This window comes from Paroedura picta, chromosome 7, assembly GCF_049243985.1.
Source record: "Paroedura picta isolate Pp20150507F chromosome 7, Ppicta_v3.0, whole genome shotgun sequence".
Lineage (NCBI taxonomy): Eukaryota > Metazoa > Chordata > Lepidosauria > Squamata > Gekkonidae > Paroedura > Paroedura picta.
In genome coordinates this window covers 79,286,844-79,314,541 of record NC_135375.1, presented here as the reverse complement: position 1 = coordinate 79,314,541, position 27,698 = coordinate 79,286,844, and the positions used below count along the sequence as shown (strand labels likewise).

The window sequence follows — 27,698 nt, the reverse complement described above, 5'->3', positions numbered from 1 at the left end:
TCAACAAACCAGGGTGCAAACTCTTTCTGCAACAGCATTACAAGATAGGTTGTGGTGCTACCCTTTCATAATAAACATGGTTTTCTTTCTTTAATGTTGATAAGACTGAATCTTATGACATACTGAGGAATGTTACTGTTGGGTCTCCCTTGGAGAAAATATTTATCTTTTTAAAACTCATGATGTATTTATTAACGATGCTCCATATTATATTTACAAATAAACATATCAAAGAGCAACTACCATTTCTTGGGAGCCCCTTTTTTCCTCCTCCAAATAATTCCTCCTATTCCCAAGCAAATGTTTTAAAGATGACTGTCCTTGAATCAGTGCATTTTGTTTCTGTTTTATGCTGAGATAAAGAGTTGGTTTATTAGTGTAAATGACTAAGTTCTTTGAATAGCTTCATCAGTAAGATTAATTTATTTTCTTTTAATTAGGTCCCTGTGGCTAACACTGGCTAGTAGTATTAGCAAGTCCTGCACAGAAGCTGGAGCTTGGAGACTTCATACAGACTTCAGTCACATTTACATGCCCACAGCAATGGCATCAAACTGAGCTGTAGACAAGTCGTAATTAACAGTATTGAATTATTAACACCCAAATTCTTTTTGAAATAAGATGAATGTCAGTCCTTTTTAACGATACTACGATGTGGACAAATGTCACTGGATTTAATAGAGGCAGCTGGCGCCTGAGGACAGTACCTTCTCATTAGCCTTGTTGAGGTCTAAGATCAGGGCATCAACATTCTCCTGCAAGACTGTGCAAAGCTCTGGCCAGGAGAATTTATCCAGCATGCCTTCTGGTTGTTTCAGAAGCACACAGCCTGCTATCAAGTGCTGATATAAGGTATGGAGGAAGGTTAGCTTCTCCTGCGAGATGGGATTTTAAAAGGGGGGTTGGGGAGAGGGGAGAGACAAAGAGAGAGTTAACAAATATTGCTCGAGTCCAATGAAATGTGTCATGTAAACAATAATGCATGTGTTTCAAAGGAATATATGACCTAAGCTCAAATCATTAGTCAATAATTGCCCATTATACATACACACAAGGACTGATCCTGAAGACAGTCTATTAGCCAGGGAGGTTGCTTTTTAATCTTTGGTTCAGGGTCAGAATGCTGAATGTTTAAAAGGAATGCAGGATCAGCCCTTCGATTGTTATGTGGATCAGAGCCAAATATTCTGTTGCTATTAATGGGAAAGTAACTGCAGTTGTCTCATGCAAAAGGAAAAAGGGTCATATTAGAGTTTTGTATATGGGCCAAGCTAAACATTACATTAAGTTCCACTAGACATTACAGAAGGGAGGGGAAGTAACATTTTTTTTCAGGTACAGCATGATGTTTTAGGTAATGACTAGTTTGGCTCTGAGATATGCATCTTTCAAATACACTGTGCCACGTGTAAGTACATACTGACACATAAGGAAGCCAACTATAAATTTGTATAAGAGAAGTCCATTGTGGGGTACGGCCCTGAAGTTGCGGGAAGTTAATGGCTGTCTCAGAAGGAAGCAACAATGGTGTGGCCTATTAAAAGTTTATCATCTGCACACAGCTGAGAAGCAGGAACAAGGGGAGGGAGGGATCAGGACAGGAAGCAGCTACAGTTGCCAAAGAAGCCAGTTCTACAGAGAGGGTCCTGACCAGGGAGGCCAGAAGACCAAATGGAACATATATGGTTTGCATTGCCACTGACATACCAATGAAGAAGTGTTGGCCCTTGCTCCTAAGTTTACAGGATAAGTACTGTAGAGAGGAAAGGACAAGGCTGCCTTTTCAGCCCCATTCCCTTCCACTCCATGGCTGTTGGGCTCCCTTCTCATCAAGCTCAGGCAGTCAGATGGCAGTGGGGGGCAGTCCCCATGCGTCTATATTCTTATGTCCTCTCAAACATGAATTCTTTTTTACTTTATTCAGTTCAAAATGTATAGTATAAAAGATAAAAATGGAATGGCCCATCGTTAGCTGAAGATATAATTAGAGAACTAAACAAGGGGTCACCAACTTTGCTGAGCCTTCAGGCACCTTTGGAATTCTGACGTAAGAAAGGGGACACTAGCCACAAAATGACTGCTACACAAGATGGTACCAACCACAAAATGCCCCAGAATGAGGTTATGCATAATTCTAATAGTATATCTTCCAACATTACAGGCAAAAGCACTACTTAAGAGGATGCCTTTTAAAATGAACATATTGTGTAAAAATATTTTCTAGTATACACATGGCTTATCTTCAATCACACAGTGACTATCCCTGTGCTGTGGTGACAACTGCTGCTGGAACAACGTTTTTAAAAATTTACACAGCTCGTCAGATCTTCAATGACAAAAGTCTCACTTGACCCCATCTACTTTTTAAAAGCACTTGGGGTGCCAAGGAAACTGTCAGTAGGCATCAGGGTACCCTTGGGTGCCATGTTGAGAACCCAAGGCCTAGACTAATCATTCTTCTGGATATTTACAAAGGAGAGACAAAGACCATCCAGCGTTGTTTTTCTCAATACAGTTTTAAAAAACAGATCCAAGTCCTAAAACTGGAGTCCTGGTCCAAAACTCACTACAGAGGATCCAAAACTCAGTGAAAAAGATTCTACTGCGTTGAATATGCATTTTATACAGTCTAATGCAAGGCATCTCCAAACAGAACTTATGAAGGCAATAAGAGTGGAATTACTATTGTGATTTTTCCAACCTTACTCTTGTGTTTAAATATCTCATAAGAAACAACTAACAATGTATTAACAAAAGCGTTTCCACCCAATCTTTTGCTTCCCCCCTTGTTAATTTAATCTGTCGCCATGGTGTCCTTTTTGCTTGGGCTGTGATAAACCAAGCATGGTAATCATCCATTTGGCCTGGAAAAAAGAATCCAAGGACCTAGAATCAATTCACACATGTAGAACCCAACCACAATATTGTAGACATGCTGACTTTACAATATAGTCAGGCTTCTAGTTTCCTCCACTTTAATCACTATCTGATGAGCAGAACAATTCCAACTGATTCATATGGACACAATTTAAATCCCAGACTGTAAAAAGGGTGGAAAGAATGTTTCCTTTTTACTCACTTGGCATTCCTGCTCATATTTGTTAGAGTAATGAGCTCAATATGCAGCATAATTTAGATAAAGAATACAGTGGATGTACCTACAGCAGAAAAAAATGTGCGTGCAGAAAAACACACCCCTAAATGCAAACAAAAATATGTATTTTTAAATTAAGAAACAGTATGGAAGAAAGCATCTTTCAAAATAACACTTCATGAAACAATTATTGTCCAACATACCATAATCAGCTACTATTCCAAAAAGAGGAAATCTACTTCCCTGGTAGTTGTAGTAAAATGGTTTGGATTCCACTTGTCTGTTATACTTTTTGTTGTCACTTGAAACAGTTAATATCAATTACTGCCAAGGGATTAGAAAGCTAACCTACTCCAAATGCAGATATATTCCAAATGTGTATGTTAACATCCAGCTAAGCAGCAGCTAAAAAATCCCTAGGCATGTTTCTTTAAATACACTTATGTCTCTATGGCCTTCTCAAGAGTATCATAATTTTAAAAGCCAGATGGGTTCAAGCAGCTAAAGTTGTTTTTATTTTTATTAAAGAAGAAGAATGACATTTAAAAAAAAATTAACATTAATTGCATATATGTATTGCAAAGCGCTCATTTAAACTGATGGTATTGGGGGGATCTAAATATACAGAATAAGCATCTGATATATGTAAATGTAAAAAGCTAAGATTAAAAATTCTTTTTGACAGTCATCGTGTCTTTAGTAATACCTCCATATCCTTCTGGTAAGCCTGTGTAAGCCGCTGGATTTCATTTTCAGATTCTGTGGCATGTACTTTCTCCTTCTCCCAACAGTGTAATACATTCTTCAATTCCACTTTTAAAGTATCTATTAGAGAATCTCTATCTGCACACTTAGCATTCAGATGAATTAACTCCTTATTGACCTCAGAAAGTTTATCTTCAGCCTCCTGAAAATGACATAGAAAAGCAACACACAACTAATGACATACCATAAAGAATAACTTTTGATGATCAACATATGGTCTTGGGAATAAAGACTTATTCAGTTATAAATGTTAAATAATCTAGAAATAATACCATTTAGTAAAATGACAAACTCTTGCAAAGCAAAAAATCATAACATCTGCCATAGACTGAAGTAATAGGAGATTCCTTATAAGCTAAGGGTTTTCAACTATTAGTAGTTTTATTGCTGAAATGATTTCTGTAATTAGTACTTCTTTAAAATGTGCAAATATATTTTCATATAGCTTCATATGTATGTGCTGTAATTTAAAATGCAGATCTGTAGAGTGAGGAAGAGGGTGGCTGGATGTGTGGTGTAGATTGAAGTGTGGTGTGATTGGATGGTAGCTGAAACATAGGAGGCACAATTGACTGGTTGGTTCTAAGAGTCTTTGCAGAAAAACAGTCAGTAGGGTTGAGTGAGGAAAGAGTGTAAAGTGTGAGGGAAATGTGTGTTCTATCTGGACATGAGGAAAAGAAGCCTGTGTGGGCATTATGAGCTTCAGTGGCAAATTGGGAAATTAAGCTTTGTGCCAGTTATTAAACTAACTGAAAGGTGAGAAAAATATTGTTTAAGAAAGTTCAGAGAAACAAAAAGAACTACAAACCGACCTGCAACAATCAGTTTTAGGTACTTATCCGAAATCATTATGCTTACGACACTACAATGAAACTGTTACACTGTTACACTTCTAAATAAACCCTATTTGTGTTTAAGAGAAACCAAATGGTTTGACTAAGGATTCTCTTTTTACCTCAGAACTACCGCAAGTGCTGACAGTTCTGTCATTCTTCTAATTATAACTAAGTCATCCTGTTCTTCAGGTCGGCAAGAACCTCTAGTGGCAGTGAAAATAAGCAGGGAACACTAAGGGAAACCATGGAGGCAAAACAACACATATTACCTCAAAGCTCAACAGTGGAGGTACCTTTACAAACTTTGAAGTAAAACATTCACAAATGAGATTAGTTTATTGCTTTGGGGGGTGGGGGATTTCTAATTAACCATGTAGAATCCTTTTCTTTTTCTCTTTTTTTTTTTTTTTTTGGCCTGCCTCATACTGCACCAGGGACCTTAGGATTATTTAACCAGACCTGGTTAGATTGGTAAAGTCCTAACTGAGAAGGCAAGTATGAAGTAGATAGTAGTGCTGGCCAATTTTGAAGCCTGGGTGGACACTCCAAGTTTTGGTAGAAGTAACTCACCATTTGAAAAAAAAATGAATACGTAATAATCTGAGTCTCTCTCTGATAACTTTCTGGAAAGGATTTTTTAAAAAAAGGTAAAATGAGATGGTTAGGGGAACCTGGTGAGCACCTTTTGATGAAGGGCATTTGCCTCAGCCAGAAGGGCATCAGGGAGGTGGTACTCCCATGATGCTGGGCAGCATTCAACTGAACCCTAGCTACCATTTGTCATAAGGGGATGATGGTGAAGCTCATCATCTTGCAGCACAATTATGTGCAGGAAACTTTGAAAAGCATTTTATGTTTGAGCCCAACCTATCTTAAGGATAGAACAAAATTTGAGTCCAGTGCACCAATGAAGTTTAATTCTGGGTATAAGCTTCAGACCAACATGGCTACCTACCTGAATCTATCTTAAGTGTGCTCCTCAAAGAACCTGCTATGAATTACATTTTCAAAAAGAACCTTTAGTTGTAGATTCCAGCTCCAAGCCAATATCTTTTGTAAATAAATGAAATTGAATCAAATAAAAACAAGCAGGGAGCCTCCAAGACTCAAAGAAGAGTGAGTCCAACCCAAAATGGCACCCAAGATCTTGTGTACCTTTTCACCACTTTCTATGTTGGGATGGATAACCATCATGTTTACTTCCCCTAGCTTCATATTTTTTTAAAAAAACAAGAGAGGAGTTTCCCCCAGGTTTGCTAAACTATCTCTGCTTTCTATGCAGGACTCCATTTTTAATCACACCCTGGGGCTTAAGTTTTGCATCATATATTTTAATGGGTAATTGCTTTTCAACTCCCAGACACCATTTCCATACAGTTCTGTAGAATAAAATCAAATCCTAGGAGAAGTAGCATATAGTAGCCTTATCAAGAATCAACAGGATATACATGAGCACCTATATAAATTATGGACTATCTGCTTCACAATGATATCTTAGTAAAAGACCTCACTCCAACTTCTAACAGTAACTGGTCACAAATTATTATTATTATTATTGTTGTTGTTGTTGTTGTTGTTGTTGTTGTTGTTATTATTATTATTATTATTATTTAGATTTATTTCCCGCCACTCCCTGTAGGCTCGTGGCGGGTCACAATAGTCATATCCCCATTAAAATACCCATTAAAAGCCAACATATCTTATAAGATTACACACAGAAAACAAGAGAAGCATGACAAAAATATTTTTGGAGTATTTTAGTTAAAACAGATAATTGTTGGGAAGGAGATAGCTCCAGGAGCATATTATATGGTTAAAGTAACAGATTTGCTAGGACAATAGTACAACAATTCTCCAATAAAATGTTATAGCTATAGGCTGTCATCATGAAAGCATTCACTGTGGTTTAAATATACTGAATTCAATGACATTCCTAACTGAGGTTTCATGATTACAAGCAAAATTTCATCAAAACCGAATACAAGAAGTTACCTTATACTGAGAGTATTGGTCTACCTAGGTCAGTATTGCCAACTTGGACTGCTAAAAGCTGACCTGGGTCTCAGCTGTAGATATTTCACACCACCTAGTGCCTTAACTGGAGATGCTGGGATTGAAACACAAACCTTTCTAAAACAAAGCAGATGCCCTACCACTGAACAGCACCCCTGCTCTTAACTGTATATAATACAATACATTCTTTCGTTCATACCTGAAGTTCTTGTGTTTGAGATCTTAGCTGCTGCTTGCAAGAATCAAACTCTTTCACTATCTTCTCAGACAAAGTCATCATTTTCTTTTCCTATGCAACAATACAGTATATATCAGATTAAACAGAAGGCTTAACAATAGGATGATGTAGAGATGTTACAAACATAGGCACATTTAGTTAGGGGTAAGTGCGAAAAAACTCAGTGGGACTTACTTCTGATTACACATACATGCAAGCAGTCTGCAAGACTAATCACACCAAATCTCACAAAATTTCAGTGCTTAATGCACCTGAAAAGGAGGCTTTTATTTTCTTGTTATATTTATTTCATTAAAAAAATTATGATCTGCCCTCTTGCCACTTAGGGTGGCGAACAACATCAAGAACATTATAAGAACTTTATGCGCATAACTCTGGTTTTCCACAAAGAATGTCCTCCCAGCAATCTAATTTATGGAATCCATAGGATACCAAATTCAAAAGTAGCAAGAGTATTCTATTATTTCAAAGGTGCAAGGTCATATGGAGAGCTGGATTCTAGAGTTTGTGGGAGGGGGCTGGGAGAAAAAAATCCCTTGCTCTAGCTGTTTAAAACTTCTTCTGCAACCCTGATTTTAGAACAATGATCTAAAATTACCATACACCGTGACTGTAGTCATGAAGGCCTGTAATGGTAAACTGAATAACTCTACAGTTCATAGCATGACCATACTATGGAATACAACAAATATTTGTGAACACAATGTTTTGTTGTAGTTTAATGTGCTTTTTGTCTTATTCCAACACAATTTCTTTCCACACTATGTTCTTTGTAGCCAGCTTTAATATATAAAATATATTTTCAGCTTAGTAATAGAAATTGGTTTCAAGAAAACTGCCAGGTTCCAAGTCTTCTCTGACATACTTTTAAAATCTACAAGTTAAGAGGCCATTATTGTACATATCCAAAGTATATTCATCCAAAATTATACAAACGGAGAGAAGCTACCAGTATTTTGATCATCTGTATTATTCTTAATATAAACCCAATTCTACAAATTGGACAAACTATTTCCAAATGAATATTTGAAAATGAATATGCCACAGAGTCTCTGCTATTTTCGTTGTATTAAGTAGTAATTAATTACATTAAAGGAAGAGAGAACCAGAAGACAGCAGGGCTATCAACAAGGAAAAGAAAGAAGGGCACAGAACTATGCCATCTGCGTATCATGAGGGCACTCAATGATCTCTAGCTCCATATGACAACTTCAGGGTCGGGCACATGCAGCCCTACTGGGAAGTCTCGTGGCAGGTCATCATTTGGTCCTGCGCTGCTTGCGATTTATTTTCCTTGACAGTTCATTCTTCTTGCTGACAGGACATACTTTTTGCTTTCTTAACAGCCACCCCCTTTGTCTCCCCACTGCTGTCTCTGGCATCCTTTCACAACAAAACACGTTCCTCAGCCAAAGCCTGCTGAGTCGACTTTTCAGATGTGCTGAAGATCAGGTGACATTCAGCCTTCCAAACAACAATTCATAGTGGATACTCTGTGCCTAGTCCACACTTATGGCCTCATAAGGCTACTAAACACAAAGATAGTCAATGGGACAGACCTCAAAGTGGCGTCTGTGTCCAGAAATATATAATTGTTCCCATATAACTGTGTCCTTCCTACCATATCAAAGGGCACAAAACACTTTAAGTGATTTTTTTTGCATGTTTCAAACTTTTTAAAAGTTATAATATTTATAGGAAACTGTAAAGCTATATGGGTGTGATTTTTGATGCCTCCTTGTTCATGTAGGATCAAGTCACGAAAGTAACAAAGCTGGAATTCTTCCATCTTTGCCAGGCTCAGCTACTAGCACCCTACCTGGTCCCCTGGAGAATTCTGCAGTCGGCTATGGATTATCCCTGGCCCCAAAGAAGTGCAACTGACCTTGATCAGGGTCAGGGCCTTTTCAGTCCTGGCCCTGATCTGGTGGAACAAACTTCCAAAAGAACATCAGGGCCCTGACAGAGCTAACCAAGTTCTGCAGGACCTGCAAGATGGAGTTCTTCTCCATATAGTTGAAGCCAGTATGCTCAGAAGAGCAAACATCTCATGGACCTTCCTGACTGGGTGAGATTTCCTCCTACATCTCTCCTTTATGGCAAATATTCTGTGGCCATTAATGTTAGCTTTTAATCATTTAGAAATTTAAAAATATTTATATGTCTTATCAGTTTACATATAATGTATTTTTCACAGTGTTGTATGTTGCCCCAAGATGACAGGCTCATGAGAGGCCTGTGTATTCAAATAATGAATTATTATTTATATAATAAATGTATTATTTATTAATACATATAATAAATTTTACAATACTGGACAAAATATTTCTTAACATTCAAATGTTGGGATACTTTAGCATTTACAAAAAACACTGATTCAAGCTATTCTATTTTGATGTTGACATTTTCCACGAGTAATAGTCTCTCTTAATTTCTAATATAAAATTAATTGCTTATTGCAACCTTTTAAACAACATATATGAAACATGTTAAGCCTCAGAAGAGCTAGAAAAAAAAGACATCCGCAGTTCAACTAAGTTGTAAATAGGCAAGATACTTCATAGCCCAAATCCAAAAGTTAAATTGATATTCATCTGTTTAAAATATTTTCCCTATTAAAGCTAATCAAAGCTAAATGGATGAGATTCAGGTGTATCCACTTAATAATTACACAATGAATTTGTTTCAATCATTCAATGTGAGAGCCAAAAAGGTTTTATTCACGAACCCCAATGAATCAATTAGTGAAACACCCAGGGATCAAGAAGCTCTAATAAAATTTTCAACCTTGCATTTTGTTGCTTTTTTCTCCTACAGTAAACAGGGTGCCAAGTACTAAGCTAAAATATACTTTATTTTAAAGCTCAACTGGTTTTACAAGTTTGATAACTTTCAGAGAGGAACAATCACATGTATCTTTCTTCAGCGAGGAATAAAAATGCCTTCAGCAGTGACCATTCAAATCAATCCAAAAGGAATTTATCTTGTAATTCTCTCCCCCCCCCAACATACACATTTATTAATCTGAAGATATCAATCCATGCTGGATTTTGAACACCAATAGTTTAAGGCATTTTTGCAAAAACTTTTAATTACCTATTTGTGCCAAAGACTTAAGTCAGTAAGATGATAAATATCAGAAACATATGTATATCCCTAGAAAGTAATTGGGAACCACAAGTGTGCAATATATGTATTCTTTTTTTTAAATCACAAATTGCTAAACAGTTACTTAAACTTAAGTGAACCATGGCCATGGGGCAAGCTTTGAGGGAGAACGGTGACAAAAGATTATTTCTTTTTCTTATTTGTGAAGCTGTCAGCTCAACATTCCCAGCATTTTGACCTCTGTAACAAGCAAGGAATATCTCGTATTGGGGGCCGAAGGCTATGTGTGTGGAGCAAACAGTGCAAATGTTACCTCATTAGATGCATCTTCCAGCTTGTTCTGGTAATCTGTCAAGGTATGCCTCAAAGTCTCAAGGACAAGAGTGAAGCTCAGAGGTTTATCTTTGTCCTTGCGAGTGCCTGAAGAAAAATACAGAATCAAAACAAAGCCCTTAGAGTGGAAGAGGCACAGAAAACTTCTCCAACAGCAACAGAGATATTTAAATTAGTTAGGCTCCAGTGACAATACAGAATGTTGAACAACCACTGTGTTTTCTCGAAGGCACACTGGTGTATCTCTTCTTTAATACCAAATAAAGCTGAAGAAAATTCTTACACTATGGTTGTAGATCACCACATGGAAAATGATAAGTCCTGTTTATTTTCAAACACATCATGAGGTCCCTCTGACTTTATTTAAAAGAAGATATCTAATGACTACAAGTCTACATACGGTTTTAAAAGATCACCCTATACATGAAACAAGCACTCTTAAAATACGCTGCATTTAGGCTTTTGTTGCTTCGTGATCAACTATGGGTTTTGTATCAAAACATTTTCAGACCATTGCGCCAAGCAACACAAGACTTCCTATTTTGCCTGGATGCATCTTAAAGCACTCAAATACCAATCCCCAATATTTCTCTTATCTCGCATACAAAATTGAAAAATGAAACCTGATTGATGACTGAAACCATTTTAAAATCATGGTTTTATTGTCACAGTGCCCCTTTCCTTCTTTCCTTCCCAGCTCAAATTCCAGTTTTCCCACTGTGCTCATAAATAAAGTTGTCTTCTAGAACTTCTGCGCTGGCTCCAATGATGGTTTGGCATGCCATCAGTCAACCTACTTTCTGAAGCTGTGTGTCAGAACAGTCACCTCATCAGAAGCAATGTGTACAAAAATCAATCATGAGCCCAAATATTTCTCCTACTCAGTGGCAGCAAAACAGCTTAAAAAGAAATCATACTGAACTGGACCAAGAATGGAATTACCTTATATGATATTTTAAAACCAAATCCAACCATTGGGGGCTGTAATTTAAAACAGAAGCACAATGTAGCAGAAGTGCCCTGATTTCTGCCATTGTTTTTTAATTGACAGGAAATTTTGCACTCCTGTCCTTAAACATTCGTCTATATGAATAATTCAAAGGAAGACAGGCTGAACCACAGCAAGGCTGTACTTCTAGTATACTTACTACTGAGGCCTGATTGGCCTGCTACATAAGCCTGCCTATGTATGTCAACCTACAAGAAATCCCACCCATACAGACAATAGTTATATAATTTAGCAGCTACCAAGCCAACCAAGGTACATGTAAAAAAAGAAGGGCCATGATACACTTGGTGCATCTTTGACTGACCAGGAAAGGCCTCAGGGATGCGCAGCAAGCAGTTTCAGTCAGGAAAAGAATAATCTGTGAACAACCCTAAACATATGAAACAACTGGTTTTCAACTTGAAAGAATGCTAGAAAATTGTCACAGAAAAAGGCTGGAAAGCAACTAATGCTGTTATTATATTGTTAAAGCTAATCAGGTCTCAGCAAGGATTAAAAAACTACTTTAAGACCCTTTGAGCTCCCAGAAGAAAAAGCAGGAGATAAGAGTAATTGGTCATTAATATGATTACCAGAAATATATAGGAGATGTAGTTTATTTCCTTGGACATTTTTTCTGGATTGCATGATACTTTATGAACAGGATATCTTCCTAAAGTGCCGAGAGTTCTACTCTAGATGCTCATGTTTTTGTACAATTCCATGTGCTCTTCAAGACTTCTTAAGAAGATTTTTAAAACAGCTATCCCTACTTCTTTAATTATTATTTTACATGAACGCTCAACCTGTGGCACGTTTGCCACCATGGATAATGGGAAAAGAATGTGTATCATATGATGGGATAGGAACAAGAGATCCATGGGCCTGTTCCTCAGATCTCCTAGTTCAATTAGCTGGATTGCTTAAGTATCCAGTTAGTTTTTAAAACACTTTCATTACATGTTTGCATTATTTTATAAACTGCCTTGGACTGCTGGGTTGTTGTTGTTTTCCTCCCTCACAGGAGAAAAGGTGGTGTATAAATATTTTTAAAAATAAGAATAAAACACCAGGGGCAAATATTGTAAGCTAGTGTAAGCTCCATGGTTCAAAACCCACAGAACAAGCATGGTATAATGGTTAAGAAAGATAGCTTGTAATCTGGCGAGCTGTATTTGATTCCCCGCTCCTCCAAATGCAGCCAGCTGGGTGACCTTGGGCTCATCACAGGCCTGATACGGTTGTTCTGACAGAGCAGTCCTGTCAGGGCTCTCTCAGCCCTAGCTATCTCACAGGATAGTTAGTAGGAAGGCAATTGTAAGCCACTTTGAGACTCCTCAGGCAGTGAAAAGCAGGGCATAAAAACCAACTCTTCTTTGAGAGGCTCATTGTACTTCTGAGCACTGCTCTCTATTATGCCACATTTCAGGACAGCGGAAAAGGCTACTGCCTAGTATGACTTCTAGTTGGCCCGTGGTTGCCACCTTCAAACAGAGGAAGGGGTAAGCTGTGAGCATTCTTGAGTTTTCATGCCAGGTAAGGCAGTAAGTCTGATTCATTTGGTTGATGGCAATTGTCAATGTGGTTCTGTGAATATGAGACATGGAGTGAGCATCACTGCTACAATCATTTTAGTAGTGTTGATTTAAGCTGTGATGCAGTTGACAAAAAGATTGGTCTCCACAGCTATAATATTAGACACATTGTTCATTAGATTTCTTGCTGCTAAAATTACTTCTCTTCAAGTGCTGCACATCTATACTGGCAGTGTGTCACCCTCCCAGTTCAATCAATTTGAGCAACCACTGGGGGTGGGAGAGATGACTGTCAATCTAGTTCACCAAATCTAAGCCTAGGTAGCCTCAAAATAGATGGGTTGTTGGAACAATAAAATGTCAATCCCTTGGCAGATGCCTGAGGAAGAATACTTAGATATGACACATTTCCCCTTGTCATCTCTTCCCTCAGGATCACAAACATACAAGCAACTCCAAAATGGATAACAAAGATATGAAAAGGCGTATGTTCCCTCTCAATAATTATTCTAAGGTTTCATTTGTTTTTTTTTCTCTTCTGTAGACAGCCAGTCTCCTGTGTCAAAACCTCTATCCTAACCCAGAATGCTCAATTCAACCCTTACCTCAGGCTTTCTCTACCAGGGTTTTGTGAAACTCTGGGGTTTCCTGACGACCATAAAAGGATTTCACAAATGAGTGGGTGGAAGGGAGGCATTCAGACAGTCTGTCTTATCTATCTATATAATTTGTTAAACATTTATCGGATGATATGACCATATATGATCATGTCGACTCCCCCTCAAATGGTCTGGATGGGGTGGGAAGAGGAGTGGTCCCAGGTGGGGGTGTACACAGCTATGGTTTCCAACCATATTTCTGCATAATTATACCATTTCTGAGGTTTCTCAAAGCCTGAAGAATGTTCCAGGTATTCCACAACAGTAAAAAAGTTGAGAAAGACTGTCTTACCTAGTATGCCAAGAAGGAGGAGATTCTAGCCAGGTTTAACAAATTGTTCTGTAATTTCCCGAGCCACTCAACACTTTGTCCCTCAGTCTCCACACCTTTCTCAGATGCAAAATGAATTTTGTTTCCAAATCCCAAACTGCTATGCTGTTGCATGATCACTAAACATTCATGGTTATTTAATTAACATACATCTAAAGGGAAAGCAGGAATGCAGGTGGACGCTGTATGCTGGCCCCAATGCATTAAAGGAACCAAAGGCAGAACCACAGACTGGCAGCTCCATCTGTCAGTCTAAAATGTGTGGCATTAACTAATTTTCCTAATATATCTGCTAATGCATGATCTTGTTTCTGCAAAGCAATGATTCTTAATCCGTAACTTTTTCTCAAAACAATTTCTCACTACTTACAACTGGAGTTCCCTTTAATCTTGGATTAAATCCATCATATACCATTGGTGAAATGCTGATCTGGAGGGACCTCCTCTATGACCCCTATCGGGGCTAGTTTCTGAATGGCTTGCATCAGAAGGAGTTTCCTTTATCTTGGTTCTGGAGAGGCCCTGAAGCAATTGGGTGGTCCTGAAGTCAATTCTATGCAACAGCTGTCTGGAATGACTGATAGGATCCATTTGTCTGCAATAGAACAGCTTCATTCTTCCCTGAAGAAACAATGATGTAGTTAGGTGGTATGTTTTTTTGACTGCTGATTCTTGCCCTGCTTGAAGTGGAGTGCTTGTCTAGGTAGATACCTTGGCCTGAACCTGGAAGCATGGAAGCCTTGAAGTCTTTGGAGTCCCTTCCATGTCCTGATACATGGTAGTGACGAAAGAAGTGCTGGTGTCTGTACCTGCCCTTTATATCCTTTATGGAAGGCATAGCTTTCATCTTTTTCATCATCTCCATGAGAATTTTATCCATGTTGTGGACAAGGTGATTTTGGAGCATGGGTCCACCTTCCAGGGCTTCAGATGTTGCGACAAAGCCTGATGCTTGCTGCTTGTGCTCACACCAAGAATTAAATTGCGTCCTGTGAAGCATCTGCTGCAAATCTGGAGGACTACTTGATTTATAGGATGGTTTGTTTGGCTGCTGGAGCTTAGAGATCTGTAGTCTGCAGCAGGTCATCTGCCCAGATGACAATGGTCTGTTGAAGTTTGACAAGACCGCTGATGCTCTTATGGCTGTGGAGGGAGCCTCATAAGTCTTCTTAAGCACTGTCTCATTGCCCCCCTCCAGGGCATCCTTAAGGACATTTCTCCCGACTTTGGGCAATTCTTCCCATGCAGAGTCATAACTGATGCATTGATAAGGAGAACTTTTAGGTCTTCTGTGCCCCACTGTCTCTCCCTCAGTGGTCCTCTGTGCATTGATGCATGGTGTGAGCCCCCACATCCTCTTCCTGATCACGTGTGGCTTGTGGCTGGTGTTCCTGGCTCCAGAATGCTCCATGGCTCCAGCAGTGTGATCAGCCTTGCACATCTTGTTGGTCCTGCATGCTGAGCTGGCACAGGGGGAGCCGCTGTCTCGCAGCTCAACCCTTCATCAGAGCTCTTGGGAGCTCGGTTTTTTCAGCCACCTTTTGGATGGTAGGGAGAGGTTGTTGGTAGTCCCAGGCGCTCCATGCTATGCTGGTTGGATGAGCTGAGATTGGGGCTCTGGATCACTCCTTGGGGGGCTTAACAGTCAGCTTGACCTCCCTCTAGCAACCAACTCTTGCATCAGAGGAATCTGCTTGATTGGAGTTGACCTCCTCGTTGGGGCAACTTCTTTCCTTGCTGCAGCCCCATCTTTTCCTCCAACAATATTCATGGTGATATCTCGACTTATTTGTGTTATTTTAAGTATTGAAGCTTGAATACATTAAATGGGACCTCACTAACTATGACTCAGACTAAGAGCAGGGCTCTGGCCTACCTGAGCAGTATGGCTATCCAAACTGGAGGGTCATCTAGTGGTCACTCACAAAGTGGAAAGGCAAAAGATTTAGTCCTACCTACCCTAGTGAGCACAAACATTGACCTAACCACCTTGAATTAATTTGGTCCCATTGGAGGAGAATACACCAGCTGTCCATGTCCAACATTGCTCAGAACCTAAAGCAACACTTAAGAGAAAAGTAACTTTTCTACATACTGAAGGTGCTGAACACATTTGAACAACAAAACACAAAGGAGATTACTCATTTTTTAAGATCTTCTATATGCTTCTATTTTGTACCTCTCCCCTGTTTATATACAGCAGAGAGCAATGAGTAAAGAATACCTATTTTGCTAACGAATGTAATGCTAAGCCTCCAAACAATTAAAAAGGGTATCAAAACACTCTCCTCTATTCTTAAACAGTATTCCTTCCTTTTCATATTATCATTACATGCACAATGAAAACAGTATCTGGGAAGTCATTTTTACATACTGGTCAGCTTGGTACTTTGTGCTGGCATGAATGTAATAATTACCCCTCCATTAACTTCAAAGCAACTTACTAAAAAGTAATAATGTATTGCATTCTATTTCTTACACAACCTTTTTTTTTTTTAAAGATGACCTTTAAGTAGCTGAAGGTTGCCTCTGAATTTGGCTCAGTTCAAACCAAAACATCTGTTCCCCTTGTAGGAATACTGTAAGGACTTTTTTTCTCTGTTGGATTTCGAGCACAGTAAGCAAGCCCTTTCCTGACCGATCACACAGAACCCAACACTTGTAAATCAAGTTCTGGGCTGACAACAGCAGATCCGCCTTCAGTCACCCTCTCCCAGCTAGTGAGGCCACTTGACTGCTGTGAGAACTGCTCTTATCATGTCATCAAATCAAAGCATGTTGAGAAGAGAGAATACAAGAGGGCATCTGTAGAATTCCCACAATGTAGTGACTTTGGAACACTGACAGATGCATCTGTCATTTTATACCTTCAACTAACCTGCTGTCCGCTGGCTTGACACAGTAAAGCTGTCCAAGAGTAACTCTAGCTCTCTCATGTTGTTTTCACATATCTCTGTTTGGAAGGCCTGGCGCTTCTTGGCCTTTATTTGACAGCATTGGGGAAGAAGGCAAAAAGTAGACATATTAAAGCACTGAATTGAGAGGGCATCATACAATTCATTCTGTTGAATGGCACCAAGGGTAAAAATGAAAAGTAGTCAACGGGCAACACACACCCCTGCCTGGTTGCTGCATTATCCAGAGCATGTACACTAGAGACAAATTCTATTCCATAAAGCAGTTTTTATCTACTGCATGTTACAAATCACATGCTTTTCCACGCAAAACTCCACTTCAGAACAAAGTATATGCAGCCTCTTGTAGCAAAGTCCTTCTCTGTTACAATTTGTCCACAGAAAAGGTCTACAAAAGAAAAGAAAGAAGCAGAGAAGAATATTTTGACTCCACCAGAGTTCACAATCCATGTTTATCTTGCACTAGGGTTGCCAACTCTTGCTTGGGAAATTCCTGAAAATTTGGGAATGGTGCCTTAGGTCAGTGGTCTCCAACCTTTTTATCACCGGGGACCACTCAATGCCGGGGACCACTCAACACCTTTTACTGAGGCCCGGTGGGGAGGTAGTTTACTCCTCTACTCTCAACCACTGCCCTAGCGCTCTCTGATCGCTATGATGTTTAAACATCCCTTCAAAATAAGATACAGACACGCCACAACAATGAAGTGTGTTGTAAAGGGCTGGGGGGGATGAAGTAAAGGGCCGGGGGGGGGGGGAGAAGGCATCCTTCGGGGCCCACCTCCAATTAGTCGAAGGACTACATGTGGTCCGCGGCCCACAGGTTGGGGATCGCTACCTTAGGTGACTGCAATAGGGAAGGGCCTCAGCAAGGTAAAAGGCCATAAAATCCATCCTCCAAATCATTTATTTTCTCCAGGAAAACTGATTTTTGTCATAAGAATGCTAAGGTAGTGCCTGGTAATTGGCTGGCAAGTTGGGGGAAAACTTAAAAAGAGAAAAATAAAGTCCATAGAGTTTCTAGCAATTCCTAGAACTACCCCATGTCACTTGCAAGTTGCTCTAGGAATCATCAGGAAGTCTAGGGCAAGAATTTCCTATAAGTAGAAAAGGCATTACTTCTCTTTTTAACTTTTTTCCTACCACTATTTTCAGAAGCAGCAAGCAATAAGATCTGGGAATAAAGGATCCCTCACCTTCACCAGGGACTTGGTACCACTATCTTGTGAACTTGCAACTGAAAAGCCATAACAGCAAAAGGCAAGTTGAGGAGGTAGATGAAATAATGGATTGAGTACTCCTTTTCCTCTCTTCCTACAGAGTCTCCTTCTTTAGGGGCAACTTGAACATGCAATTAAATCCCTCCTCTACTGCAGAGCCTAGTTTGTTTCTCAGAACATATACAGGCTCAGTTTAATCAATATTCAGAGGTACACGTATTCTCAGTCTCAAAGAATTAGAACCACTTGTCAACTACTGTTCTAAATTGGGGAAATATGAATAAATTCAATTTATACCACTTTTTCCAAACTTTTGTGTGAAAAGAAAATTAACTGGGCAGGAAGTTGAGAATCATTGATTGTTCCTGTTTCTCCTTTTTAGGTAAAGCCATCTTAACTTTTAATTACCCAGCATTTTCTAAGGCTAAAAAGTCTGCCTCTAAGATTTACCAACAGCAGTTTTACTAAGAAAAGAAACATCTTTTCCCTATAAAATTGAGCTCTATTATGAGCCAACCGTGCATCATGACTGACTAGAAGACAAGCGATGTATGTGAATCTCTGCTGTGTTCTCCACCATTCTGTTTAAATATTTTATAAATTTGCTCTACTATTTCAATTTTAATTATATGTTCTGTATATCTACTAATATATTATTCATATACATTTCAGTGTTTGATCCCCGGTAGCATTTACATGGGTTTCCCTGTGTGATACTTCACAAAGAATTTCCAGTGCCAATGGAATATCTCAGCCAGTGTTTTCGTTTCTAAAACATCAATATTCCAAAAATTAAGATGCTTGTTATTCTTACTGGATAGAAGCAGACGAGAACGATATCCTACATCACTGAATCCATATTAGTTTGCATTGATTGTACAATGCTGGGGGAAGCACATATAGCAAAATCACAACATGAAGAAGTATTTTCATACAGTGTAAGCATTTGGAATCCCAGTGACTCAAACTGTGTAGTAAAACCTCTTCCCACACAAAAGACCTACCTAGGCTGTTCTACAGTCTAAGTGTTTTCTCCTTTTCCGGATATTTTATTCTTAATTTGCCACATGTACGGGGTTTTTGTTTGCTTGTTTTTTGATAATGCTACTTCTCTACATTATATACGCTTGCTATATTTGCAATCTTTGTGTCCAATTTAGCCAATTTATTTTTTTCAATTTCAAACCAAACTTTTCCTACTTCAAGATTTCTCAGTACTGTTTTTATATTCTAGCTACTTTCCTAACAAATGAGATCCTAGAATTGTAGGATGATAACCTGTGACTACCTAATTATTAGACTACTTGGCAGAAGTGTCAATGCCCTTAAACCTCTAAGTAATATTACTCAGTTCTTTTATTTACCTAGAGCAGTGGGGAAGAAGTATCCCCAGGGCCACCAACTCTCTCCAAGTTAGGAGCAGATTATATTTCTGGGCTCCCGGTTACAGAACCACCCCCCAAATGTTCTTCCCAGTGATCCCTCTGGAAAAGTTATAGCCAGGACAAGCAAGGGAAGTGTGCCCATTACTCTTACTCCCCCCCCCACACACACAGACACACACACACCAATAGTTGACACAACTCACAGCAATTTTTTCTACTCTGCAAAGAAGAAGAAATGCCTGTCAGTATTGGATGAATAAGGCAACCACAATTCTCCAAAGGCAGATTTGGAAGGAGAGAAAGGTAGACGTGACAAGAGACTTCCGACGGGCTCCCCAAAGTTACCCCGTGATGACAGCTTGACAGGCACTCCAGCACTACGAGACCAGTGGAAATCAGAGTTTTCCATTTAAAGTGATTAGTGATGCAAACTGTCACGCATTATAAAGATTGTACAGTTTCTTATCCAACCAAGCGTTTATGGATTAAAGTGTTGGTGTATGTTTATACACTGAATTAATGCATGGAGACTATTTCAAGTATGTACCTAAGCAGCAGTTCTGCCTCCAGGGTTGCTTCCATAGTAGATGTTAGGACGGGCTCCTCTGCAATCTCTCCAAATTGGGGGTGGATTACATTTATAGGGCAAAGTTACAAAAAGATCTCCCACATTTATACTCTACCACCCCTCCTATAAACATATCTGGGTACCATGAGGATGAAAGCAAATGTGACCACGGAAAGGGTACTCATCATAGGGGGGAAGAAATCCTCTATCCCCTGCATACCATAGGCACCTTCCCTAGACACCAAAAGCATCTTGCCAAGCCATTGGAGCCTGGCCCTAGCAGGGCATCACCAGGGATCTTGGGATCTCCTGCCCTTAATCTGTTCCTGGCCTTAGTATGTTTGGGGGAGCAGAAGAGAGGACACAGGATGTCATCTCCTTCATGAGCATCCTGCAAGGGGAAGAGGAGTTCAGCACCTGCTCCACAAACTGGCTCTCCTAAGTGCTGTGTGTCCTCAAGCCTTTCCAGGTCACCAACAACAAGGCTTGCACCCATATGGCTACCCTGGGGAAATTATCCCTGGTTCAAGGGCTGGACCAGCCACTGGCCTCTGAGCTGGTTGTTCTCTCTCTCTGGGGGGTGAGGCAAAAGAAACGCAGTTCCAGTCTAGCATCTATTCCTTAAAGAGCCCAACCAGGTGGAAGCCCCAATACTGCTTAGCGGTAGTGAACTGGAAAATCAGCAGCAGGGATGCCTGGCGTGCAGTGGCAGTAGATTTGCAGAGGCAATAGTGAGAAAATACCTTGCAAAAACCTCTGAAACCGCTGGTGCCTAACCCCTGGAGTGCTGGTCATACAAGGTTGTTAATCTGGCCTGATCCCTCTTGAGTCCACCAAACACTCAAATCCCAGAGGAATCACAATCAAAATGTGGGCCTTCACTCAGCCAATGCACTGAATAACTTAGTCTCACTATTTGGTATGAGCAGAAAGGCAAGATTGCAAAGAGCCCTGAGTCCACCTTTCACCAAAACCCCAGCAGGGAGACCAGTTCACAACTATCATCATCAGAAGGGTATAAAACATGGGCCCTCACCCAAAGCACTCAGTAGCTAAGCCCCACTGCTAAGCAGAAGCAGAAGATGGGATGGCTCAGAGCCTAACAACCAAACCTCAGCAGGGATGGGGAGTTTTCAATCAGGAGGGAATAAATGAATGTGTTCTGCTAGTCAGTTTCTTACCCGACCAAGCATTTATTTCAAAGTATTTGAAACTCAAATGCTTTCACCACCTCATGAAAAGGAAGGACTCCCTGGAGAAGAGCCTAATGCTGGGAGTGATTGAGGGCAAAAGAAGAAGGGGACAACAGAGAATGAGGTGGCTGGATGGATTCACTGAAGCAGTCGGTGCAAACTTAAATGGACTCCAGGTAATGGTAGAGGACAGGAAGGCCTGGAGGATCATTGTCCATGGGGTGGCGATGGGTCGGACATGACTTCGCACCTAACAACAACAGTCAGTTTTTAACAAGTTCCCTGCCTCTATGCAAACAGACAATAAACTAGAACAATTCCGCAGGCCCTGCAGAAGGGAGCTCTTCCACCAGGCATTTGGTTGAGGTCAACCAGAACCATTACCTTCCTCACCTGAATTGTCAGTATGCTACAGTTGATACTGTACAATACTGCTTTATTGATATCTACTGTTTACTGTTATTGTTATTCATAGCCACTGGTTTTCTGTATTGTTCCCATTCCGCTAAGTTCTATGTAAACCACCCTGAACCTCAGGTAAGGGCGGTATATAAATGTAAAATAAATAAAAATAAATTAAAACAATAGGGTGTTGAGTGGCTAAGCATATATATAGTTTTCTGAACCTATGGGGCAGAATGGAACTCTGTTATTGACAGCCAGTGGAGGGTTTCAATTGGTGTTTCCAAGACTAGAGAATCCCCCTTCCCTGATGCCTTGGAGCTTTGTAAATAGTTTAACTATTAGCTGTCTGGAAATGTATCCATTCATTAACTGCCACAAGCAGCACCAAAGTCAGTGAAATGTCTGTGCTAGTTGTCCTTCCATTAAGATTGTGAATCACTAACCAGCCAATATTTGTGACAACCATTTTGTGAGCCAGTTTGTGCCCATCGCTAATGAGCTCTGTGCATGTTGCTGTTTTTTGTTCTGTGTCGGTGACACATTCAACTAGCTTGCTTTATAGCTGATTGACTGGAGCAATACAGTTTACTTTCATCAGGGTGCAGGTTCCAAATAGGAGTACATAGTTTGAAAATATGCCACCATTATAACTGACACAGTGAAATTGCTGCAAAAACTGAGCAGACAGAATGCTACGTTATTCCCAATGTATTCTATTCTGTCTAGCCTTCATAGGCTCTCAATACGAAAATGCTGCACAACAAGGGAACCCATTTCAATAAAAACGCTATCAATGATCCTTATTTTACTATAAAGCTTCCCTAGGTAATCCCCATTCTGTTGCAAAGTGACTTTCAAATTCAGCAGCTCATTAACCATCTTTCATGCCACCCACTTAAAAAGTCATTTATTTCCCAACTGGAATTCTTGATAGTTATGCTTTTGGAACGCCCTGTTCCAATACAGCAGAAAGGTGACAGGGACACTTTTTGCTAAAAAGGTCACCAAATGCAACAACAGTACTGATGACTTCTGGTACAAGAATAATTTGAAGGAGTTATCCCGTCTAGTAAGAAGACCAAGGGGTAGAAAAGCATGTAAAAAAAACAGCAAAAACTGGTTGTTTCCATAGAATCATAGAGTTGGAAGGGACATCCTGGGTCATCTAGTCTGACCTCCTGCACTATACAGGACACTCACAACACTATTGCTCACCCACTGTGGCCTGCCACCCCCTTGAACCTTCACAGAATCATCTTCTCTGTCAGATGGCTATCCAGCCTCTGTTTAAAAATTTCCAAAGATAGAGAACCCACCACCTCCCAAGGAAGCCTGTTCCACTGAGAAACCACTCCGTCAGCAACTTCTTTCAAATGTTTAGACGGAATTTCTTTTGAATTAATTTCATCCCATTGTTTCTGGTCCATCCCTCTGGGGCAAGAGAGAATAATTCTGCTCCATCCTCTATATCAGTGGTCCCCAAACCCTGGTCCAGGGACCGGGACCAGTCCATGACTCCTCGTTGTCCTCCTCCCTGGCTGCTGCCTCAGGGGTTGCCCTCCTACTCTGCCGTCAGCTCACCTTCGATGCTCTCCAGTGGCCACCATGGCTGGGGCTCCCCCTTGGCGTGGCACTTCAGAGCTGCTGCTGACAGCGCCCCCCAGTGGGCAGTGGGAAGTCAGGGGTGCTGGCGGGAAAACAAGTGGAGCAGGAGCTCAGGCGGCAGAGGTGATATCACTTGGCAAAAGACTACCCCTTCCCCGGGCCTCAGTAAAATTGTCAAGCATTGACCGGTCCTCGGTGATAAAATGGTTGGAGACCACTGCTCTGTATGGCAGCCTTTTAAATACTTGAAGATGGTTATCAGATCCCCTCTTCCAGAAGACAACAAGAAAACAGAACCGTCCAAATTAACCAAAAAATGAGATGTTTTTCTAAGCCATTGCTGTTTAATGCTTAGATACAAAATTCCTTTCTCATGCTTATTTAACTATGAAATGATCCTGGTAACTAAAGGAAAGTGGCTTGAAAGAAGGGGGTACACTGAACTCCAGAAGTTGTGGCTGGACAATTTAGGGGTGTCTATGGACACCATGGCACTCTCCAACACGTTTCTTCACTCCTGCCAAGTGATTTCAGAAAGTGGGCAGGTTACCAGGTGGGGTGTTTTGTGTTTTCTATGCTTATGGCACAATGGTGTCAGTGGCTTTATGTGAAGAACTTTACCTGCACAAATAGCAGAATAATATCCTTAAAACACAGTGGACCTTCCTTCCGACTAAACGTGAAAGGGTTGCAAGGCTAAGACACTTATGCACCTAACTGGATCTTCTACCGGTCATCCATTCTTCCCAAATTGGAAATGTATAATTTCAGTTGTAAATTAACATTATCACTGCATCCAATTTTATTCATTTTTCAAAAAACAATCATGTTCCTTTCAAATTCTGGCCAGAATCTCTGTCACATGCTGTATATGTATGCAAGGAGCTCTCACCAACCTATCAGCACCAACACTGTCACAAGTAGGGTTGGGCACTTCGACGCCCAAAGTGGCCGTTAGCTCCCACTGCAGCCACCACTGCGCCACGGCAGGGGAAGGGATGTGCAGGTGTTGGCTCGCCGGTGGGCATATATATGCACGCACAGAACTCTGTGCTTGCCTGTGTGGACCCACCGGCGCACCAGTGCCCACGCCTCCCTCCCCCCCCATGGCGCTGGCTGCGGCGGGAGCGAACGGCCACTTTGGGCGCACCCAACCCTAGTCACAAGTAATAGAGCAGGTTAAATATGGCTGCACTCATGAGAGAAAGGCTCCTTCCTGTAAAGGGGATAGAGCTAGGAGAAGAATCATTTTCTCCTTCTATACGAGTGCATTAGATAGATACCTGCAGAATGAAAACAGCTAGCGTCAGATGATGGTTTCTTTGCCAGTTAACTATGCATGTTTACTTTTATGCAAATGTTTGTGTGTGTGTAATACAACAAAAAATTAAAGGCATTCCTTCACATATCTTTCAATTGTTTGTTATTTCAAAAGTAAGATCTGTAAGACAAGGACCCGTATTTTTGCATTGTTTAAAAGCACCGTGCACACTGCTCAAGCTATAGGAAAAAATATCATTAGCACAGCTGCAAGGGTCAAATGCGCTGAAAAGTAAACTGCAGCAGCAACTCAGAACCACAGAATTTGGCTGTTTGGCGCCCTCTGTAGGCCTGAAGCCCAGAACTCATTCCCATCCACGCAGTGTGCAGGCAGATCCTAGATTTTTCATGTTACCAACTCCTGTCTCATGTGATGACAAAATAATTGGCAAACCAGTTATACCTGCAAATGGTTGTAGCCATCATTTGTGGAAAAGAGGCAGGAAAAAAACTTGCAAAAACAGACTTTTAGTAGATTATGCAGAACTAAAATTCTCAAAGATTTACTTGTTAGCAGCTCAGTACCAGAACTGGATGATGCAGCTAAATTTCAAACAGCAATGTAAGAAACTCCTGGAGAGCCAAAAAGTTGTTAATGCTTCAAACACAAGACTATGCAATTACAGAGACTCCACCCCCTTCCCCAGAATGCACCTAACTGGAATCTTCTTCCTGGACAGTGAGGGGGACACAGTACATGCTATTTAAGAAAACACCATACTGAAAATAAAAAAGTCACAGCCTCTCCAGTGTATGTTGGAATAGTGATTGGCACTAAGAGCTATGCTAGTCCCTAACCACATGGTGGCACCACAGAGAGGAAACTGGAATTTCTGCTGCAATTTAACAGCAAATTTACAAAATTTACTCTGTCAAATTAAGTAAGGTGGACAGACACAATTCTGTCAAGAGTTACAGTTGAAAACAATTTTATGAGTTGATTAATAGTTCTGTGTGTCCAACTTGGTGGCTTCCCCTTAGTCTGTAATGCTACCTCCTTTTCATACTACAACATTTGTCTAGAAAAGGGTCAGTGTGAATCAGGGCCCACACCCATGAGAGAGCAAGCGGCCTTCTCCATGGCCCTGGCTGTTCGACAACGTAATCATGGTTGCATTTCCCCCCTATAGTCCCACTGATTGAGATGACTGTTGGATACAATACTACTGTGTTTTTCCAGTCATGAATCATGTGCTTATTGAGTTGGACATATTCAGCAGCAAGAATCAGCCCGCACAAGATGGACTTCATTGAATTTCATTCTCTGGTTTTATTCTACCTCTCCAGAACCATTTTGTAATCCGATCGAACCAGGACTCAGATTGGAACCTTACTGATCTATGCACTCACATGCCTTAGGTAATAAACCAATCAAGACAACATACTAAAGGAAGGAGGTGCCATATTGGATCCTCCTAGGCTAGATCTAATTCTAGTCTATGTGAGTTCATTCTGATTGGATCTATAAATGATTCTGGGTCAGTCCTGAGATTCCTGCCCAGACAAAAGTAAAATTCTAGCCTTGCCTGCGTCCCTGCCAATCTACTGCTCTCCACTGTTTACCACTTGGCTATTATCTTACTGGTTGCCTTGCTACATCCTCATTCCAGTCCCCTTTACTTCTTGATCTCTCACCCTTGCCTGCAATCAACTTAGACTTTCCTCTGCCACCTCTATGAAGGCCTGTTTCTTGGGTCAATAGAGGCCCTCCAGTGCATGAGTTCATCCTGCCCTTGGTCTCAATCCAGTTTGGAGTTGAACTTTTTATCCTTCTTTCACACATTGTAACCCTTCCCCAAACCACATTTGGAGTTCCAGGCCCCAACTAATCCACAGCCAATACTAACAACTCCCCCCCCCCCCCCCCCCCGCAGCTGTACAAGAAATAGGAAGGCCTGACACATGCTCTTAGGGTGTTTTTCTTACATAAGCTAACAAGTGTTTGAGGGGCCCCAGGAGAGTTCCCGATCTACAGTCTGTAATCACAGTTTCCTTGTCTTTCTGTTGATTAAAGTGGGGAGCCTTAATCAGTTTCATGAGCAATGGAAATGCATCACTTCAGAATGAAGGAAGAAATTACCTACTTGCACATGATAGACAAATAAAAAAATCAAGGTAGAAGAAATATTTCAAGAATAGATAAGTTACCAGTGTCAAAATTGCATGATTTCTGCTCTTCCCTCCTTATGTCATTTCTATAAAACTACAAAATAATGACTTCAGCATGAACAAATGTGTTTTAAAATAATGTCGCACTGAAGCTCCACTGAGGGACTTTAATTTTTTAAATTGAAGCAAGGAATAATTTTCCAACTTCCTCTTTCTACACATACATAGATACTAATACATACATACATACATACTAATTAGTCAATGATTACTCACAGCGAAGAGCAAATAAATGTAAATCCACCATGTATAGCTTGCATTTTGAGGGCTCAGCAAGTAATGTCAAAGTCAAAAGCAATAAAGTAATATCTATTGTAATTACAATACATATTGTAATTTGTATTTTATATTTTGTTGTACACCACCTTGAGCCACGTTGCTGGGAGGGAAGTCTAAAAATCTAATAAACTAAAATAAACTACATTTGCAAACTTTCTATATAATACTGACTGCATTTTGGTGGGGAGTGAGAATGACAGATTTAATTTTTTTTTCATAATAATAAGGTAAAGGTAAAGATATCCCCTATGCAAGCACCGGGTCATGTCTGACCTTTGGGGTGACGCCCTCTAGCGTTTTCATGGCAGACTCAATACGGGGTGGTTTGCCAGTGCCTTTCCCCAGTCATTACCGTTTACCCCCCAGCAAGCTGGGTACTCATTTTACCGACCTCGGAAGGATGGAAGGCTGAGTCGACCTTGAGCCAGCTGCTGGGATCAAACTCTCAGCCTCATGGGCAAAGCTTTCAGACTGCATGTCTGCTGCCTTACCACTCTGTGCCAAAAGAGGCTCTTTTATAATAATAAAACATCACAATTCTATCAGTTGGTTTCATTTAAAGTGTTGTAATTTGACAATACTGGAAATTTGTTTTGTTCATCAGCCTTCTGATTAAATTAAATTGTTGAGGATTTTTTTGAAGCACTGGGGCGAAATGATTCCAGCAGGGTGTCCATGTAGCAAAGCATCAGAGAATTCTTAACTCCTTAAAAATAATTCTCAATATTAACAATGTCGC

The 27,698-nt window shown here is 40.4% G+C and overlaps 1 protein-coding gene across 9 annotated transcripts in view; it reads right to left on the bottom strand.

The window, feature by feature from the left end:
- The window catches only part of CCDC171 (coiled-coil domain containing 171), a 164,363-nt gene that overhangs the window by 98,047 nt on the left and 38,618 nt on the right, over nt 1-27,698 (bottom strand). For all 9 annotated transcript variants that reach the window (XM_077345127.1, XM_077345122.1, XM_077345123.1 and 6 more), the window contains 5 exons: nt 16,779-16,881; nt 10,368-10,474; nt 6,908-6,997; nt 3,801-4,001; nt 708-875 (listed from right to left, as the gene is read on the bottom strand). In XM_077345127.1, coding sequence (XP_077201242.1) covers nt 708-875; nt 3,801-4,001; nt 6,908-6,997; nt 10,368-10,474; nt 16,779-16,881 — 669 coding nt within the window. The remainder of the gene's footprint in view (nt 1-707; nt 876-3,800; nt 4,002-6,907; nt 6,998-10,367; nt 10,475-16,778; nt 16,882-27,698) is intronic.